This window comes from Oncorhynchus mykiss, chromosome 2 (assembly GCF_013265735.2).
Source record: "Oncorhynchus mykiss isolate Arlee chromosome 2, USDA_OmykA_1.1, whole genome shotgun sequence".
In the NCBI taxonomy this organism is placed as follows: domain Eukaryota; kingdom Metazoa; phylum Chordata; class Actinopteri; order Salmoniformes; family Salmonidae; genus Oncorhynchus; species Oncorhynchus mykiss.
This window is the reverse complement of record NC_048566.1, coordinates 19,548,719-19,563,474: the sequence shown is the minus strand read 5'-3', so window position 1 is coordinate 19,563,474 and position 14,756 is coordinate 19,548,719. Positions and strand designations below refer to the sequence as shown.

At 42.6% G+C, this 14,756-nt stretch overlaps 1 protein-coding gene across 2 annotated transcripts; it reads left to right on the top strand.

Moving 5' to 3' along the window:
- The first annotated feature begins 7,232 nt into the window (after positions 1–7,232).
- Positions 7,233–8,557, top strand: LOC110537104 (transmembrane protein 100-like). 2 transcript variants are annotated; one of them, XM_036934602.1, is made up of 2 exons: positions 7,233–7,425; positions 7,798–8,557. In XM_036934602.1, exon 2 carries the CDS (start codon positions 7,937–7,939, stop codon positions 8,363–8,365), a length of 429 nt encoding a protein of 142 aa, XP_036790497.1. In that variant the 5' UTR covers positions 7,233–7,425; positions 7,798–7,936; the 3' UTR covers positions 8,366–8,557. The 2 variants fall into 2 exon arrangements, with proteins under 2 accessions (XP_036790497.1, XP_036790496.1); XM_036934601.1 differs by having other exon boundaries at positions 7,236–7,425; positions 7,713–8,557.
- Positions 8,558–14,756: the final 6,199 nt, after the last annotated feature.

Here is a 14,756-nt window from a genome sequence, read left to right as displayed (position 1 = left end):
TATGTGACAAATAAAATTTGATTTGATTTGATTTGTTGGGTCATTGTCCTGTTGAAAAACAAATGATAGTCCCACTAAGCGCAAATCAGATGCGAAGGCGTATCGCTGAAGAATGCTGTGGTAGCCATGCTGGTTAAGTATCCCTTGAATTCTAAATAAATCACAGACAGTGTCACCAGCAAAGCACCCCCACACCATAGCACCTCCTCCTCCCTGCTTAACAGTGGGAACCACACATGCGGAGATCATCCGTTCACAAAGACACGGCGGTTGGAACCAAAAATCACAAATTTGGACTCATCAAACCAAAGGACAGATTTATCGGTCTAATGTCCATTAGTAGTGGTTTCTTTGCAGCAATTTGACCATGAAGGCCTGATTCACGCAGTCTCCTCTGAACAGTTGATGTTGAGATGTATCTGTTACTTGAATTCTGTGAAGCATTTATTTGGGCTGTAATTTCTGAGGCTGGTAAATCTAATGAACTTATCCTCTGCAGCAGAGGTAACTCTGGGTCTTCCTTTCCTGTGGCGGTCCTCATGAGAGCCAGTTTCATCATAGAGTTTGCTGTTTTTTTCGACTGCACTTGAAATTTTCCGGATTGACTGACTTTCATTTCTTAAAGTAATGATGGACTGTCATTTCTCTTTGCTTATTTGAGCTGTTCTTGCCATAATTTGGACTTGGTCTTTTATCTTCTGTATACAACCCCTACCTTTTCACAACACAACTGATTAGCTCCAACGCATTAAGGAGGAAAGAAATTCCACAAACTTTCAACATGTTCATTGACATGCATTCCAGGTGACTACTTCATGAAGCTGGTTGAGGGAATGCCAAGAGTGTGCAAGCTGTCATCAAGGCAAAAGGTGGCAACTTTGAATAATCTCAAATATAAAATATATTTTAATTTGTTTAACACTTTTTTTGGTTACTACATTATTTCCTATGTGTTATTTCATAGTTTCTGATGTCTTCACTATTATTCTACTATGTAGAAAATAGTACAATTAAGAAAAACCCTGGAATGAGTAGGTGTGTCCAAACTTGTGACTGCTACTGTAAATCCCTTAACATGTCCTTCCCTTCTTTAAGTGTTTGTTTTGACAGAAGTATTGCTGTAACGCCCTGTAAGTCCCGTATGGTGCTTTTCCATTTAGACTTGCCCTCACACCAGTGGACCATCAGTGTTTCATGTTAATGTCAGCTCTAGTGTTGTTGTGTTTCCATCAGAATCCTATACTACAAATCAGGTTTGAGGAGTTATCGAGGTAACTTTGGTCATCTCTGAGTTCAACTCGGGATAACCGGTACCACGAACATGGCTCACCTTTTAGCCAGTTACATTTCTATGGCAACAAATCCTTCAAAACGAACCTGCTCAGGGACAGGTTAACTCCATTTCTCCTGAATGATGTGTCTGAGCTGCGAGTTGAGGAGCAATTAAATCAGATTCCCTCCCTCTCTCAAAGATTGCGTCATCCTCCCCCCTTCATTTGAGGAAGATGACGGAGCTATAAAATATTTAATCAAAGAAAATTTGTGCAAAAAAAAGTGTAATGTTAGAATACCTATCAAATTACACATTTAATAATGAGAGAATGCATTTGAAACTTCATGCACAGTAAAGCTTTTGTATGACAATACCATTATTTAATCGCTAGGAGTGGGGAAAAAAGTTCTTGTGCATTGATAAGCACACCAAAGACGGCATTAACGATCAAATAAAGACGTCACTTCAACACTCCTATTTCACACCGTAGCCTGAACTTAGATTTCAGCAGGCTGTGGCTAAAGTCAGCGGCAGGGGGACAAGACATATTCACCGTCGTAGTACGGATAAAGCCTGAGCTGGAACGTGAAGCTAACTGAGACTGGCTAGCTTTAGAAAACCCTAGGTCTAGCTTGTTTCGTAGTATACCACTCAGGAGTGTGACACCTAAGACTATAATTAACAACCTCTGCATTATTCAAGACTGTTGCTTGTGAGAAGGTATTACAGTTCACAGTTAGCCATGGTTATGTAAATGCACCAGGTCTAAAGTACCCAGGGCCTTGCCTCCAAATTAGAGCAAGTCCGCTGGAGCCATGGCCCAGTGAGACACGGGTGACGGCCTGCGTAAGTGGAAACAGAAAAGTCTGATCCTTTTGGGAAAACACTGGGGCAAATTCTTGTTGGAAATGAGCCATTACTGTCTCTTTCCCCACTCTGTCTGTCTTTGTTTTGTCTGTGATAGGAACATGTATCCCTCTTTACTAACTCCTACCCACCTGGACCCCCATCTCCGTCTCTAAGTCTCTATTTTACTTGTGGTAGTGTAGTTTGTCCTTTTCCTACCCCCTTTCCTCCTCACACATTTATTTGTGCCTGTACTATAAGTAATAAGGTAAGGAATTGTCCAAAAATGACTTACAATGAACCCACACAGCCACTATGTGACGAATAGGTAACAACACAAGTCCAACTGCAGCGTTGCAAACACCATGCAAACACCATGCTCCTTCTAACCATATTCCATGCAACTTCACCATTGGAACACCATATATAGGTTTAACCCTTTCAATAGTAAGGGGCAATTGATTGCAAGCTTCCCCCCCCAAAAAATCTAGCTTATCTATGGGTAAGAGGGTTGACAGTCTTTACTGAAGACTCATCTCATCAGTGGGTCAAATGATTGAGTGTAGTCTGGCCCAGGAGTGGGAAGGTGAACAGAAAGGCTCTGGAGCAACGAACCGCCCTTGCTGTCTCTGCCTGGCCGGTTCCCCTCTTTCCACTGGGATTCTCTGCCTCTAACCCTATTACAGGGGCTGAGTCACTGGCTTACTGGGGCTCTCTCATACCGTCCCTGGGAGGGGTGCGTCACCTGAGTGGGTTGAGTCACTGATGTGATCATCCTGTCTGGGTTGGCGCCCCCCCCCCCCCCCCCCCCCCCCCCCCCTCCGTGACGGAGATCTTTGTGGGCTATACTCAGCCTTGTCTCAGGATGGTAAGTTGGTGGTTGAAGATATCCCTCTAGTGGTGTGGGGGCTGTTTTTTTGCAAAGTGGGTGGGATTATATCCTTCCTGTTTGGCCCTGTCCGGGGGTGTCCTCAGATGGGGCCACAGTGTCTCCTGACCCCTCCTGTCTCAGCCTCCAGTATTTATGCTGCAGTAGTTTATGTGTCGGGGGGCTAGGGTCAGTTTGCTATATCTGGAGTACTTCTCCTGTCCTATTCGGTGTCCTGTGTGAATTTAAGTGTGCTCTCTCTAATTCTCTCTTTCTCTCTTTCTTTCTCTCTCTGAGGACCTGAGCCCTAGGATCATGCCTCAGGACTACCTGACATGATGACTCCTTGCTGTCCCCAGTCCACCTGGCCGTGCTGCTGCTCCAGTTTCAACTGTTCTGCCTTATTATTATTATTGGACCATGCTGGTCATTTATGAACATTTGAACATCTTGGCCATGTTCTGTTCTAATCTCCACCCGGCACAGCCAGAAGAGGACTGGCCACCCCACATAGCCTGGTTCCTCTCTAGGTTTCTTCCTAGATTTTGGCCTTTCTAGGGAGTTTTTCCTAGCCACCGTGCTTCTACACCTGCATTGCTTGCTGTTTGGGGTTTTAGGCTGGGTTTCTGTACAGCACTTTGAGATATCAGCTGATGTACGAAGGGCTATATAAATACATTTGATTTGATTTGACATGTTATGACGTGTTATGCTCGACTCTCTCAGTTTCCCACCACAACACCAGAAAATGGCCAAACAGAAAAACCAGCTCACCTACTTTTGCACGATGATTTGACTGTATCATGCTCATGTTTATTTTAATAAAAAAATGAATAGTTTCACCATATTAAAACAAGTGTTACTCACGAATCACATTAAATAAATTGTCACGACTTCCGCCGAAGTGGGCTCCTCTCCTTGTTCGTTCGGCGGTCGACATCACCGGCTTTCTAGCCATCGCCGCTCCATTTTTCATATATCCATTTGTCTTGTCTTGTTACCATACACACCTGATTTTCATTTCACCAATCAATCTACTTGTATTTAACCCTCTGTTTCCCATCATGTTTTGTGTGTGATTGTTTCATGTTATTGTGGTGTTTTATTACGAGCTTTATTTTTGTTATGTTCCGTGTTTTGAGCGTGTTTGATTTATGTAGTGCTCTCGTTTTTGGGACTAAAATAAAAGTGAGCCTGTTTACATCACTCTACTCTCCTGCACCTGACTTCGCCTCTTATACACCCGTTGACATAAATAATAATCTGCAGAAATTACTTTGTCAAAAACTCAAAATAACCAGCACTTTACAATGATGGTGAAAACTTGGGGAAATGTTGGGGTTAATTGACTTGGGACATGCCAAAATTGGGAATTTCAGAGAAAACTATTAATTTAATTGAATGAAAACACAATACTATTTTTACCATGGTTTAGTTTAGTTACAGCATTATGTAACCCAAATGTTTAAATTGAGTGTTTTTATCGAAATGTACACACAATGTCACAAGGACATAAAATGCATTCGTACAACAACCTTTTTACATATTTGGGTTGGGACGATCCCGAATTGCTTCAATAATCACAAAGGTTGGTAAAATAACAGTATAACGGAGAAAACTTTTGTTATTTTGGATGTGGAAGTGTGAGTTGACAGTGTTTGTTCCTCCTATGCCTTTACTGTAGGCCATCTATAACCATCCCTCTTTCTCCTGTCCTAATTAACCCTTACATCTGATTCTTATCTGTTCCTATCTAACTCTGTCAAAAGAGGATTTTCTCTTCCCTATAAATATACCCAGTGAGCTTGTTTATTGGATTACCCCTGCCCCGCCCTGCTCCAGTCTGAGCCAATTACCATCACCCCCATCACTCAGAGAATTACTACCCCTCCCCCCTAACAAAAACAATCCCTGGCCTTTGCCCTGTATTCTCTGAGCTCCAGATAGAAGTTGCCCACAGGCCCAGTGTTAGATTCCTGACCTGGACATACCCACAGGCCCAGTGTTAGATTCCTGACCTTGACATACCCACAGGCCCAGTGTTAGATTCCTGACCTGGACATACCCACAGGCCCAGCGTTAGATTCCTGACCTTGACATACCCACAGGCCCAGTGTTAGATTCCTGACTTGGACATACCCACAGGCCCAGTGTTAGATTCCTGACCTGGACACACCCACAGGCCCCGTGTTAGATTCCTGAACTGGACATACCCACAGGCCCAGTGTTAGATTCCTGAACTGGACATACCCACAGGCCCAGTGTTAGATCCTAACCTGAACATACCCACAGGCCCAGTGTTAGATCCTAACCTGGACATACCCACAGGCCCAGTGTTAGATTCCTGAACTGGACATACCCACAGGCCCAGTGTTAGATTCCTGAACTGGACATACCCACAGGCCCAGTGTTAGATTCCTGAACTGGACATACCCACAGGCCCAGTGTTAGATTCCTAAACTGGACATACCCACAGGCCCAGTGTTAGATTCCTGACCTTGTAGGATTCCTGACCTTGACATACCCACAGGCCCAGTGTTAGATTCCTGACCTTGACATACCCACAGGCCCAGTGTTAGATTCCTGAACTGGACATACCCACAGGCCCAGTGTTAGATTCCTGAACTGGACATACCCACAGGCCCAGTGTTAGATTCCTAAACTGGACATACCCACAGGCCCAGTGTTAGATTCCTGACCTTGTAGGATTCCTGACCTTGACATACCCACAGGCCCAGTGTTAGATTCCTGAACTGGACATACCCACAGGCCCAGTGTTAGATTCCTGAACTGGACATACCCACAGGCCCAGTGTTAGATTCCTGAACTGGACATAACCCCTTTTTGTGATAGTAAAGGCATCTGCTGAAACTAACGGTTACAGAATTGATTTTTTACAGTAACAGCTCTAATGCTGAATTTCCTCCTCAGACCTACCCAGCATGAGTGTGCCATCATGTGTTTAAGTTAATGTAGGCTGTAGTGTTATTTTGTTTCCATCAGGAGTGTGACACTAAAGACTTGGGGTGAAAAGGCAGGAGTAGACTATCAACGACTAGTAAAGAGCAGAATCAACAACCTCTGGGTCATCAAGACAGTTGCTTTGTGAGAACGTGTTAACCATAGAAAGGTGTTAACCCATGTTAACAGCAGCCATTGTTATGTAAACAAAGGCTGAAAAGTATCAGTGGCCAGGCCTTGGCCCCAAGTCAGAGCAGGACCGTCAATGCCATGGCCCAGTGAGACACAGGTGCCGGTCCGTGGAGATAGAATCATACAAGTCTGAGCCCTTTGGGTTAAACACTGAGGGAAATCTCAGGTGGAAACATGGCATTATTATATGTGCTTCATGGCTTCAGATCAACAGTGGCACATTTCTGGGAATGTCAGAGTTTGTTCGTAAACAGTCGTATTAGCTACCATGCCAGGAAACCCCTGCGTTACACAAGCAGTTAACGTCTGTCTGTCTGTGGTAGGGATGTCTTCTGGCTTTCAGACAGACGGGAGCCTCATTCTGTGGCCTGGGAAGAGGATCATCCTGGGTTCTTACTGACACATATAGGTAATACGGCTGAACCTCCGTGACCTCTCCATCTGTGTCCTCCACAGGTCTGCATTGGTAAATTACCTCCCAGTACCTTATGGATAACAACATTCAGGTTGTTGATGTATTTTTCCTGACTGTAGCAAACCGCAAGAAGCAGTACACTGAAAAGCAACTTCCATACAGTTAAAAACAGTACTACTGTACTTAGAAAGTCTTATTTCCTCAGGGTCAAAATAACCAGCTATAAACCTAAATATATGAGCACAGGGGTGGAAAAAGACGTTCTGAAGCTTTTTATGAACACACTCAAATTCACCGTTGCTAATGTGATTTCTTTGCAGTAGAATAGTGCAGAAAGGGCACTTAAAGAGAGGAAGTGATATTGGAAACAAGGAGAGGGAAACCTTTTAAGAACTAGAAAAAACAAACTCTAGGTCTACCCAAACAATGACTTGGTGGGACCCAACCCAAACCTTCAGAGAGAGAGAGAGAGCGAGGGAACGAGGGAGAGAAAAAGGAAGGGGTCCTAGATAAATACCAGTTAATGGGTCATAATGAGGCTTAATGACAGACGAGACCTTCCTACTGAATACAGAGAACAGCAGAAACAAACAAATGATAACAACAATCATAACAACTGTGTCCGCCTCCGCCTTTGTAGGCGTCACATGATAAAGGTGACAAGCAATGAGTCGTCTGCTCCCATTTCTTGAGAATCTCCCCACAGAGAAAGTCAACACAGTTTGGCCTTTACTGAAGATGACAAAACCCATACATTTGGGCTCTTCAGTAATCGAATGATTTTCATGAATGTAAAGGACGTCCACAGACCAACATTTTACACATCAACCAATGTGCTCTTTGGTCCAATAATGATAGGAAGCCACTGAGGTGAGTATTTATTTTCACTCAAATGAAATAGTTTTCTTTCTCTTTAAAAGCAGTGTTTTTTCTCTCTCTTTATTTAATGCTTGAGTTAAAGCTCTAGAGTCATGTAATATTGATTAGGGACTTCTATAGCCTGATTTAAACACTGTAAAGACAAATACGTCTATATGAAGATATCCTGAAGCAATAAAGAAAGAATCCTCACATTACATAGACAAGAGTGATCTTGTCTATGTAATATCTTGGTTTGTTACTGGTTGTTGTCACTGATCAATTTCATTATATTGCAGCACGATCATATCATTCAATAGGAAAAACTGCAGACGAGATGAACACCTCCATCCATGTGCTTTAACTGACTACTTTGTGGCACAGGACTGGACACAAGACTGGTAACAGGACACAAAGCCAAGAGAGCGACAAAGCAAAGAGAAACATACAAAAGGAGTAACAGAGATATTTACAGAAGCTACTAAAGGAGTACGAAAGAAACATCTAAAAGATAACAACAAAGATGGAGACCCTGGATCCCTCCGCTCTCCCAGGTGCCACCACCGCTGTGACCTATGACTCCAAATCAGAGATGGTGACCCTACCAGGAGGGGTTGTCTCTGTGGCAGGCATCACTGTGATAACCGGGGGCGCTGAACTGTCCTGTGGCTCTTGCATGCTAGCCTTTGGTGTTTGGGGCACTCTAATTGGCCTAAGCGTGGTTGCCCTGGGTATCTGGGACCAATCAGTGCAGGTCGGGGGTCAGACCTCGCACCTCCTGGGGCTGGGATTGGTGGTTCTGGCTATCAGTTTTGGGGTGGTGGGCAGTGTGGTGGGCTTTCGCTTCCTGACGAAGGGGAGGAGAGAGATAACGAGGGAGGAGAGGGAGGATGGGAAGGTGGTGCTCATAGAGGAGAGAGGGAGGAGTGTTAAAAAAACTGTGACTGTGTAAAAAAAAAGAGGGGATGAGAGAAAAACGTTTTCAAGTTGTGATTATTGCACATAGTGGTCTGGCTGTGTTGCACACTGTCACACTTTAGTATTAGTGGAAGAACAGTTATGTTTTATATGAATGTTATGAATTTGTTTCACACCATAAAAATGTACTTTGGTTGAGTAACTTTCAGATAAAATATTTGACCATCTCTGGCTCTATGTGTAAATGCCAATTATTTCCCCTCTTGTTCTGGTGTCACATAAACAGACCTTTATCTCTCTCTCTCTCTCTCTCTCTTTTCCCTCCTCAATCTCCCTCTTCAATCTGGGTGGAATGCAACAGGAAAGTGTGACGATGAGCGGTTTCCTGTGGAAAACAAAACACAATTTTCTATGTGATGCAAGTAGTTTAGAAGATTACTTTTCACATGGTCAGTGCACGTCACTCTTCACTATTTAGTCAGACAGGCCCACCGTTTGTAAAACATTGCATAACATTTCCATTATCTGTTACAGCTCTCGTTTGTGGAATGACCGGACCAAGGTGCAGCGTGGTAGGCGTACATCGTTCTTTTTATTGATGACACCAAAAAGAAAATAACAATGACAAAAATGAAAGCGCACAGTTCTGTAAGGCAAAATAAACTATACAGAAAACAAGATCCCACAAAACCCAAAAGGAAAATGACAACCTAAATATGATCCCCAATCAGAGACAACAATAGACAGCTGCCTCTGATTGGGAACCATACTCAGCCAAAAACACAAAGAAATAAAAAACATAGATTTTCCCACCTGAGTCACATCCTGACCTAACCAAACATAGAGAATAATAAGGATCTCTAAGGTCAGGGCGTGACATTATCAAATCAAATCAAAGTTTATTGGTCACATACACAGATTTGCAGATGTAATCGCAGGTGCAGTGAAATGCTTGTGTTTCTAATTCCAACAGTGTAGTAATACCTAGCAATAATAATCCAGAACAAAAATATATATACTGTACATGATTAGAATACAGTATATACAGTTCCAGTCAATAGTTTGTACACACCTACTCATTCCAGAGTTTTTCTTTATGTTTACTATTTTCTACATTTGTATAATAATTGTGAAGACATCACAACTATGAAATAACACATATGGACTCATGTAGTAAAATAACAAGTGTTAAACAAATCAAAATATATTTTATATTTCAGATTCTTCAAAGTTGCCATCCTTTGCCTTGATGACAGCTTTGCACACTATTGGTATTCTCTCAACCAGGTTCACCTGGAATGCTTTTCCAACAGTCTTGATGGAGTTCCCACATATTCTGAGCACTTGTTAGCTGCTTTTCCTTTACTCTGAAGGCCAACTCATCCCAAACAGTCTCAATTAGGATGTGGTTGGGTGATTGTGGAGGCCAGGTCATCTGATGCAACACTCCATCACTCTCCTTCTTGGTCAGATAGCCCTTACACAGCCTGGAGGTGTGTTGGGCCATTGTCCTGCTGAAAAACAAATTATAGTCCCACTAAGCGCAAACCAGATGGGATGGCGTATCGCTGCAGAACGCTGTGGTAGCCGTGCTGGTTAAGTGTGCCTTGAATTCTAAATAAATCACAGACACTGTCACCAGCAAAGCACCCCAACACCATCACACCTCCTCCTCCATGCTTCACGGTGGGAACCACACATGCAGAGATCATCTGTTCACCTACTCTGCGTCTCACAATGACACAGCGGTTGGAACCAAAAATCTCACATTTCCACCGGTCTAAAGTCCATTGCTAGTATTTCTTGCCCAAGCAAGTCTCTTCTTATTATTGGTGTCCTTTACTAGTGGTTTATTTGCAGCAATTTGACCATGAAGGCCTGATTCACACCGTTTCCTCTGAACAGTGTTGATGTGTCTGTTACAGATGTTGAGATGTGTCTGTTACTTGAACTCTGTGAAGCATTTATTTGGGCTGCAATTTCTGAGTCTGGTAACTCTAATGAACGTATTATTTGCAGCAGAGGTAACTCTGTGTCTTCCTTTCCTGTGGTAGTCCTCATGAGAACCACTTTCGTCATAGCGCTTGATGGTTTTTGCAACTGCACTTGAAAAAACGTTCAAAGTTCTTGAAATGTTCTTTGTCCTAAAAGTAATGATGGACTGCCATTTCTCTTTGCTTATTTGAGCTGCGCTTGCCTTGATATGGACTTGGTCTTTTACCAAATAGGGCTATCTTCTGTATATCACCCCTACCTTGTCACAACACAACTGATTGGCTCAAACACATTAAGAAGGAAAGATACTCCACAAATGAACTTGTAACAATGCACACCTGTTAATTGAAATGCATTCCAGGTGTGTACTTCATCAAGCTGGTTGAGAAAATGCCAATAGTGTGCAAAGCTGTAATCAAGGCAAAGGGTGGCACCTTTGATAAATCTGAAATATAAAATATATTTAAATTTGTTGAACACTTGTATAGTCCATATGTGTTATTTCATAGTTTGGATGTCTTCACTATTATTCTAGAATGTAGAAAATAGTAAAAATAAAGAAAAATCCTTGAATGACTAGGTGTGTCCAAACTTTTGACTGGTACTGTATATATAAAGTGGGTAAAAGAGTATGTTAACCTTATTAAAGTGACTAGTGTCCAATTACTCTATGTACATAGGGCAGCAGTCTCTAAGGTGCAGGGTAGAGTACCGGGTGATAACCGGCTAGAGCAGTGAATAACGTTCAGGGCAGGGTGCTTGGCGGAGGCCGGCTAGTGGTGACTTTTTAACAGTCTGATGCCCTGGAGATAGAAGCAGTTTCTCAGTCTCTCGGTTCCAGCTTTGTGGACGGTGCAATTGCCGTACCAGGCGGTGATACAGTCCGACAGCATGCTCTCAATGGTGCATCTGTAGTTTGTGAGGGTCTAATAGGCCAATACAAACTTATTCAGCCTCCTGAGGTTGGTTGCACCTTCTTCATCACACTGTCTGTCTGAATGGACCATTTCAGGTTGTCTATGATGTGCACGAAGAGGAACGTTTGACCCTCTCTACTGAGGACCTGCCGATGTGAATGGGGGCGTGCTCTCGCTGCTGTCTCCTGTAGTCCACGATCAGCTCCTTCGTTTTGTTGACGTTGAGGTTATTTTCCTGGCATAACTCCGCCAGGGCTCTCACGTCCTCCCTGTAGGCTGTCTCACCGTGGTTGGTAGTCAGGCCTACCACTGTGGTGTCATCAGAAAACTTGATGATTGAGTTGGAGACATGCGTGGCCAAGCAGTCATGGGTGAACAGGGAGTACAGGAGCGGGCTGAGCACACACCCCTGTAGGCCCACTGTGTTGAGGATCAGTGTGTCAGAGGTGTAGTTGCCTACCTTCACTAATTGGGGTCGGCCCATCAGGAAGTCCAGGACCCAGTTGTACAGGGCGAGGTTCAGACCCAGGGCCCTGAGCTTAGTGATGAGCTTGGAGGATACTATGGTGTTGAAGTTTGAGCTGTAGTCGATGAACAGCATTCTTACATAGGTATTTCTCTTGTCCTGGTGGGAAATCAAATTTTATTGGTCACATAGACGTGTTTAGCAGATGTTATTGAGGGTGTAGCAAAATGCTTGTGTTTCTAGCTCCGACAGTGCACTAATATCTAACAATATCTAACAATTTCACAACATATACCCAATACAGACAAATCTATGTAAAGGAATGGAATTAAGAATATATAAATATATGGACAAGCAATGTCAGAGCAGCATCGACTAAGATACAGTAGAATAGAATATAGTATATACATATGAGATGAGTAATGCAAAATATGAAAGTGACTAGTGTGCCATTTATTATTATTATTATTATTAAAGTGACTAGTGTGCCATTTATTATTATTATTATTATTAAAGTGACTAGTGTGCCATTTATTATTATTATTATTATTAAAGTGACTAGTGTGCCATTTATTATTATTATTAAAGTGACTAGTGTGCCATTTATTATTATTATTATTATTAAAGTGACTAGTGTGCCATTTATTATTATTATTATTATTAAAGTGACTAGTGTGCCATTTATTATTATTATTATTATTAAAGTGACTAGTGTGCCATTTATTATTATTATTATTATTAAAGTGACTAGTGTGCCATTTATTATTATTATTATTATTAAAGTGACTAGTGTGCCATTTATTATTATTATTATTATTAAAGTGACTAGTGTGCCATTTATTATTATTATTAAAGTGACTAGTGTGCCATTTATTATTATTATTATTATTAAAGTGACTAGTGTGCCATTTATTATTATTATTATTATTAAAGTGACTAGTGTGCCATTTATTTAAGTGGCAAGTGATTTCAAGTCTATGTATATAGGGCAGCAGCCTCTAATGTGCTAGTGATGACTATTTAACAGTCTGATGACCTTGAGATAGAAGCTGTTTTTCAGTCTCTCGGTCCCAGCTTTGATGCACCTGTACTGACTTTGCCTTCTGGATAATAGCGGGGTGAACAGGCAGTGGCTTGGGTGGTTGTTGCCCTTGATATTTTTTGCCTTCCTGTGACATCGGGTGCTGTAGGTATCCTGGAGGGCAGGTAGTTTGCCCCCGGTGATGCGCTCGGCAGACCCCACCACCCTCTGGAGAGCCCTGTGGTTTCGGGCGGTGCAGTTGCCATTCTTCACCATGCTGTCTGTGTCGGTGGACCATTTCAGTTTGTCAGTGATGTGTACTCCAAGGAACTTGAAGCTTTCCACCTTCTCCATTGAGGTCACGTTGATGTGGATAGGGGGGTGCTCCCTCTGCTGTTTCCTGAAGTCCATGATCATCTCCTTTGTTTTGTTGACAATGAGAGAGAGGTTATTTCTATCCGGGAAGAAATAGGGCGAGGGTGTATGTTTCATGATTAACGTCTCATGGTGTGATTGTGATAACATATGGGAACTCAAGTCCTTTTGTTCACCCGACCCAGAATACCTCACAATCAAATGCCGACCGTATTATCTCCCAAGAGAATTCTCCTCGGTTATAGTCACAGTTGTGTACATCCCCCCTCAAGCCGATACCTCGACGGCCCATAAAGAACTGGATTTTATGCAAACTGGAAACAACATATCCTGGGATAGGGCAGTGTGCAGTGCAATGGTGATTGCGTCGTCCATGGATTTGTTCGGTCATATGCGAATTGTAGTGGGTCTAGGGTGTCGGGTAAGGTGGAGATGATATAGTCCTTAACTAGCCTCTCAAATAACTTGATCTTTCATCCTATGGTTATGATGGAGGGTGGAGTAAAGGAGTGAGTGTGTGTGAGAGAGAGAGAGAGAGAGAGAGAGAGAGAGAGAGAGAGAGAGAGAGAGAGAGAGATACACTGAGTGTACAAAACACTGATTGTGCTCTTTCATGACATAGACTGACTGACCAGGTGAATCCAGGTGAAACCTAAAACCCCTTATTGATGTCACCTGTTAAATCCACTTCATGTCTCAGCTGCCTCAAGGCTTAAAAATCCTTCTTTAACCTGTCTCCCCTTCATCTAGGCTGATTGGATTGTGTATGTGTGCCATTCAGAGGGTAGACCGGCAAAACAAAAGATTGAAGTGCCTTTGAATGGGGTATGGTAGTAGGTGCCACGCGCACTGGTTTGAGTGTGTCAAGAATTGCAATGCTCAACCGTTTCCTGTGTGTATCAAGAATGGTCCACCACCCAAAGGACATCCAGCCAACTTAACACAAATGTGGGAAGCATTGGAGTCAACATGGGCTAGCATCCCTGTGGAATGTTTTCAACACTTCAGAGTCCATGCCCCAATGAATTGAGGCTGTTCTTAGGGCAAAGGGGGGTGCAACTCAATAGTAGGAAGGTGTTCCTAATGTTTTGTACAATCAGTGTACATACATACATACATACATACATACATACATACATACATACATACATACATACATACAGATAGATTGACAGGAGACAAAGAGAAATGTGTGTTTGCCTCCATCTGCTGGAGAATGTACTGTATTCATTCTTCACGCCCTTGCTAGCAATACTCAAAACTAGTTTAATTTTCTATAGTTCATGCAAAGGCCTATGATTTGCCTAACAGTACTGAGTTTCACTGGCACATTTCCTTCACTTCCCCAAAATATTTGTTATTACGGTAGTAACTCATGTTATGAAGAAAGGAAACTTTCAGCGCATAGACAGCAGGATTTTCTGTAAAAAAACACAACCTGATCTGGTTAATCTACAGTAGCCCATGGCATGACTGCTGTATATGAAATTGGATACCTGGCCACGTCTTTGCAAACATCTGCTGGTTTTCTGCAGTGTTCAGTTGTTCACACATACTGTACTTGATTAAAGGGTGAAAGGTCATATGTGAAAAATTCAGACAGGTATTAGAGAAGGTCACCTGACAATCCTTCAACGTTCTCCTCGTCACG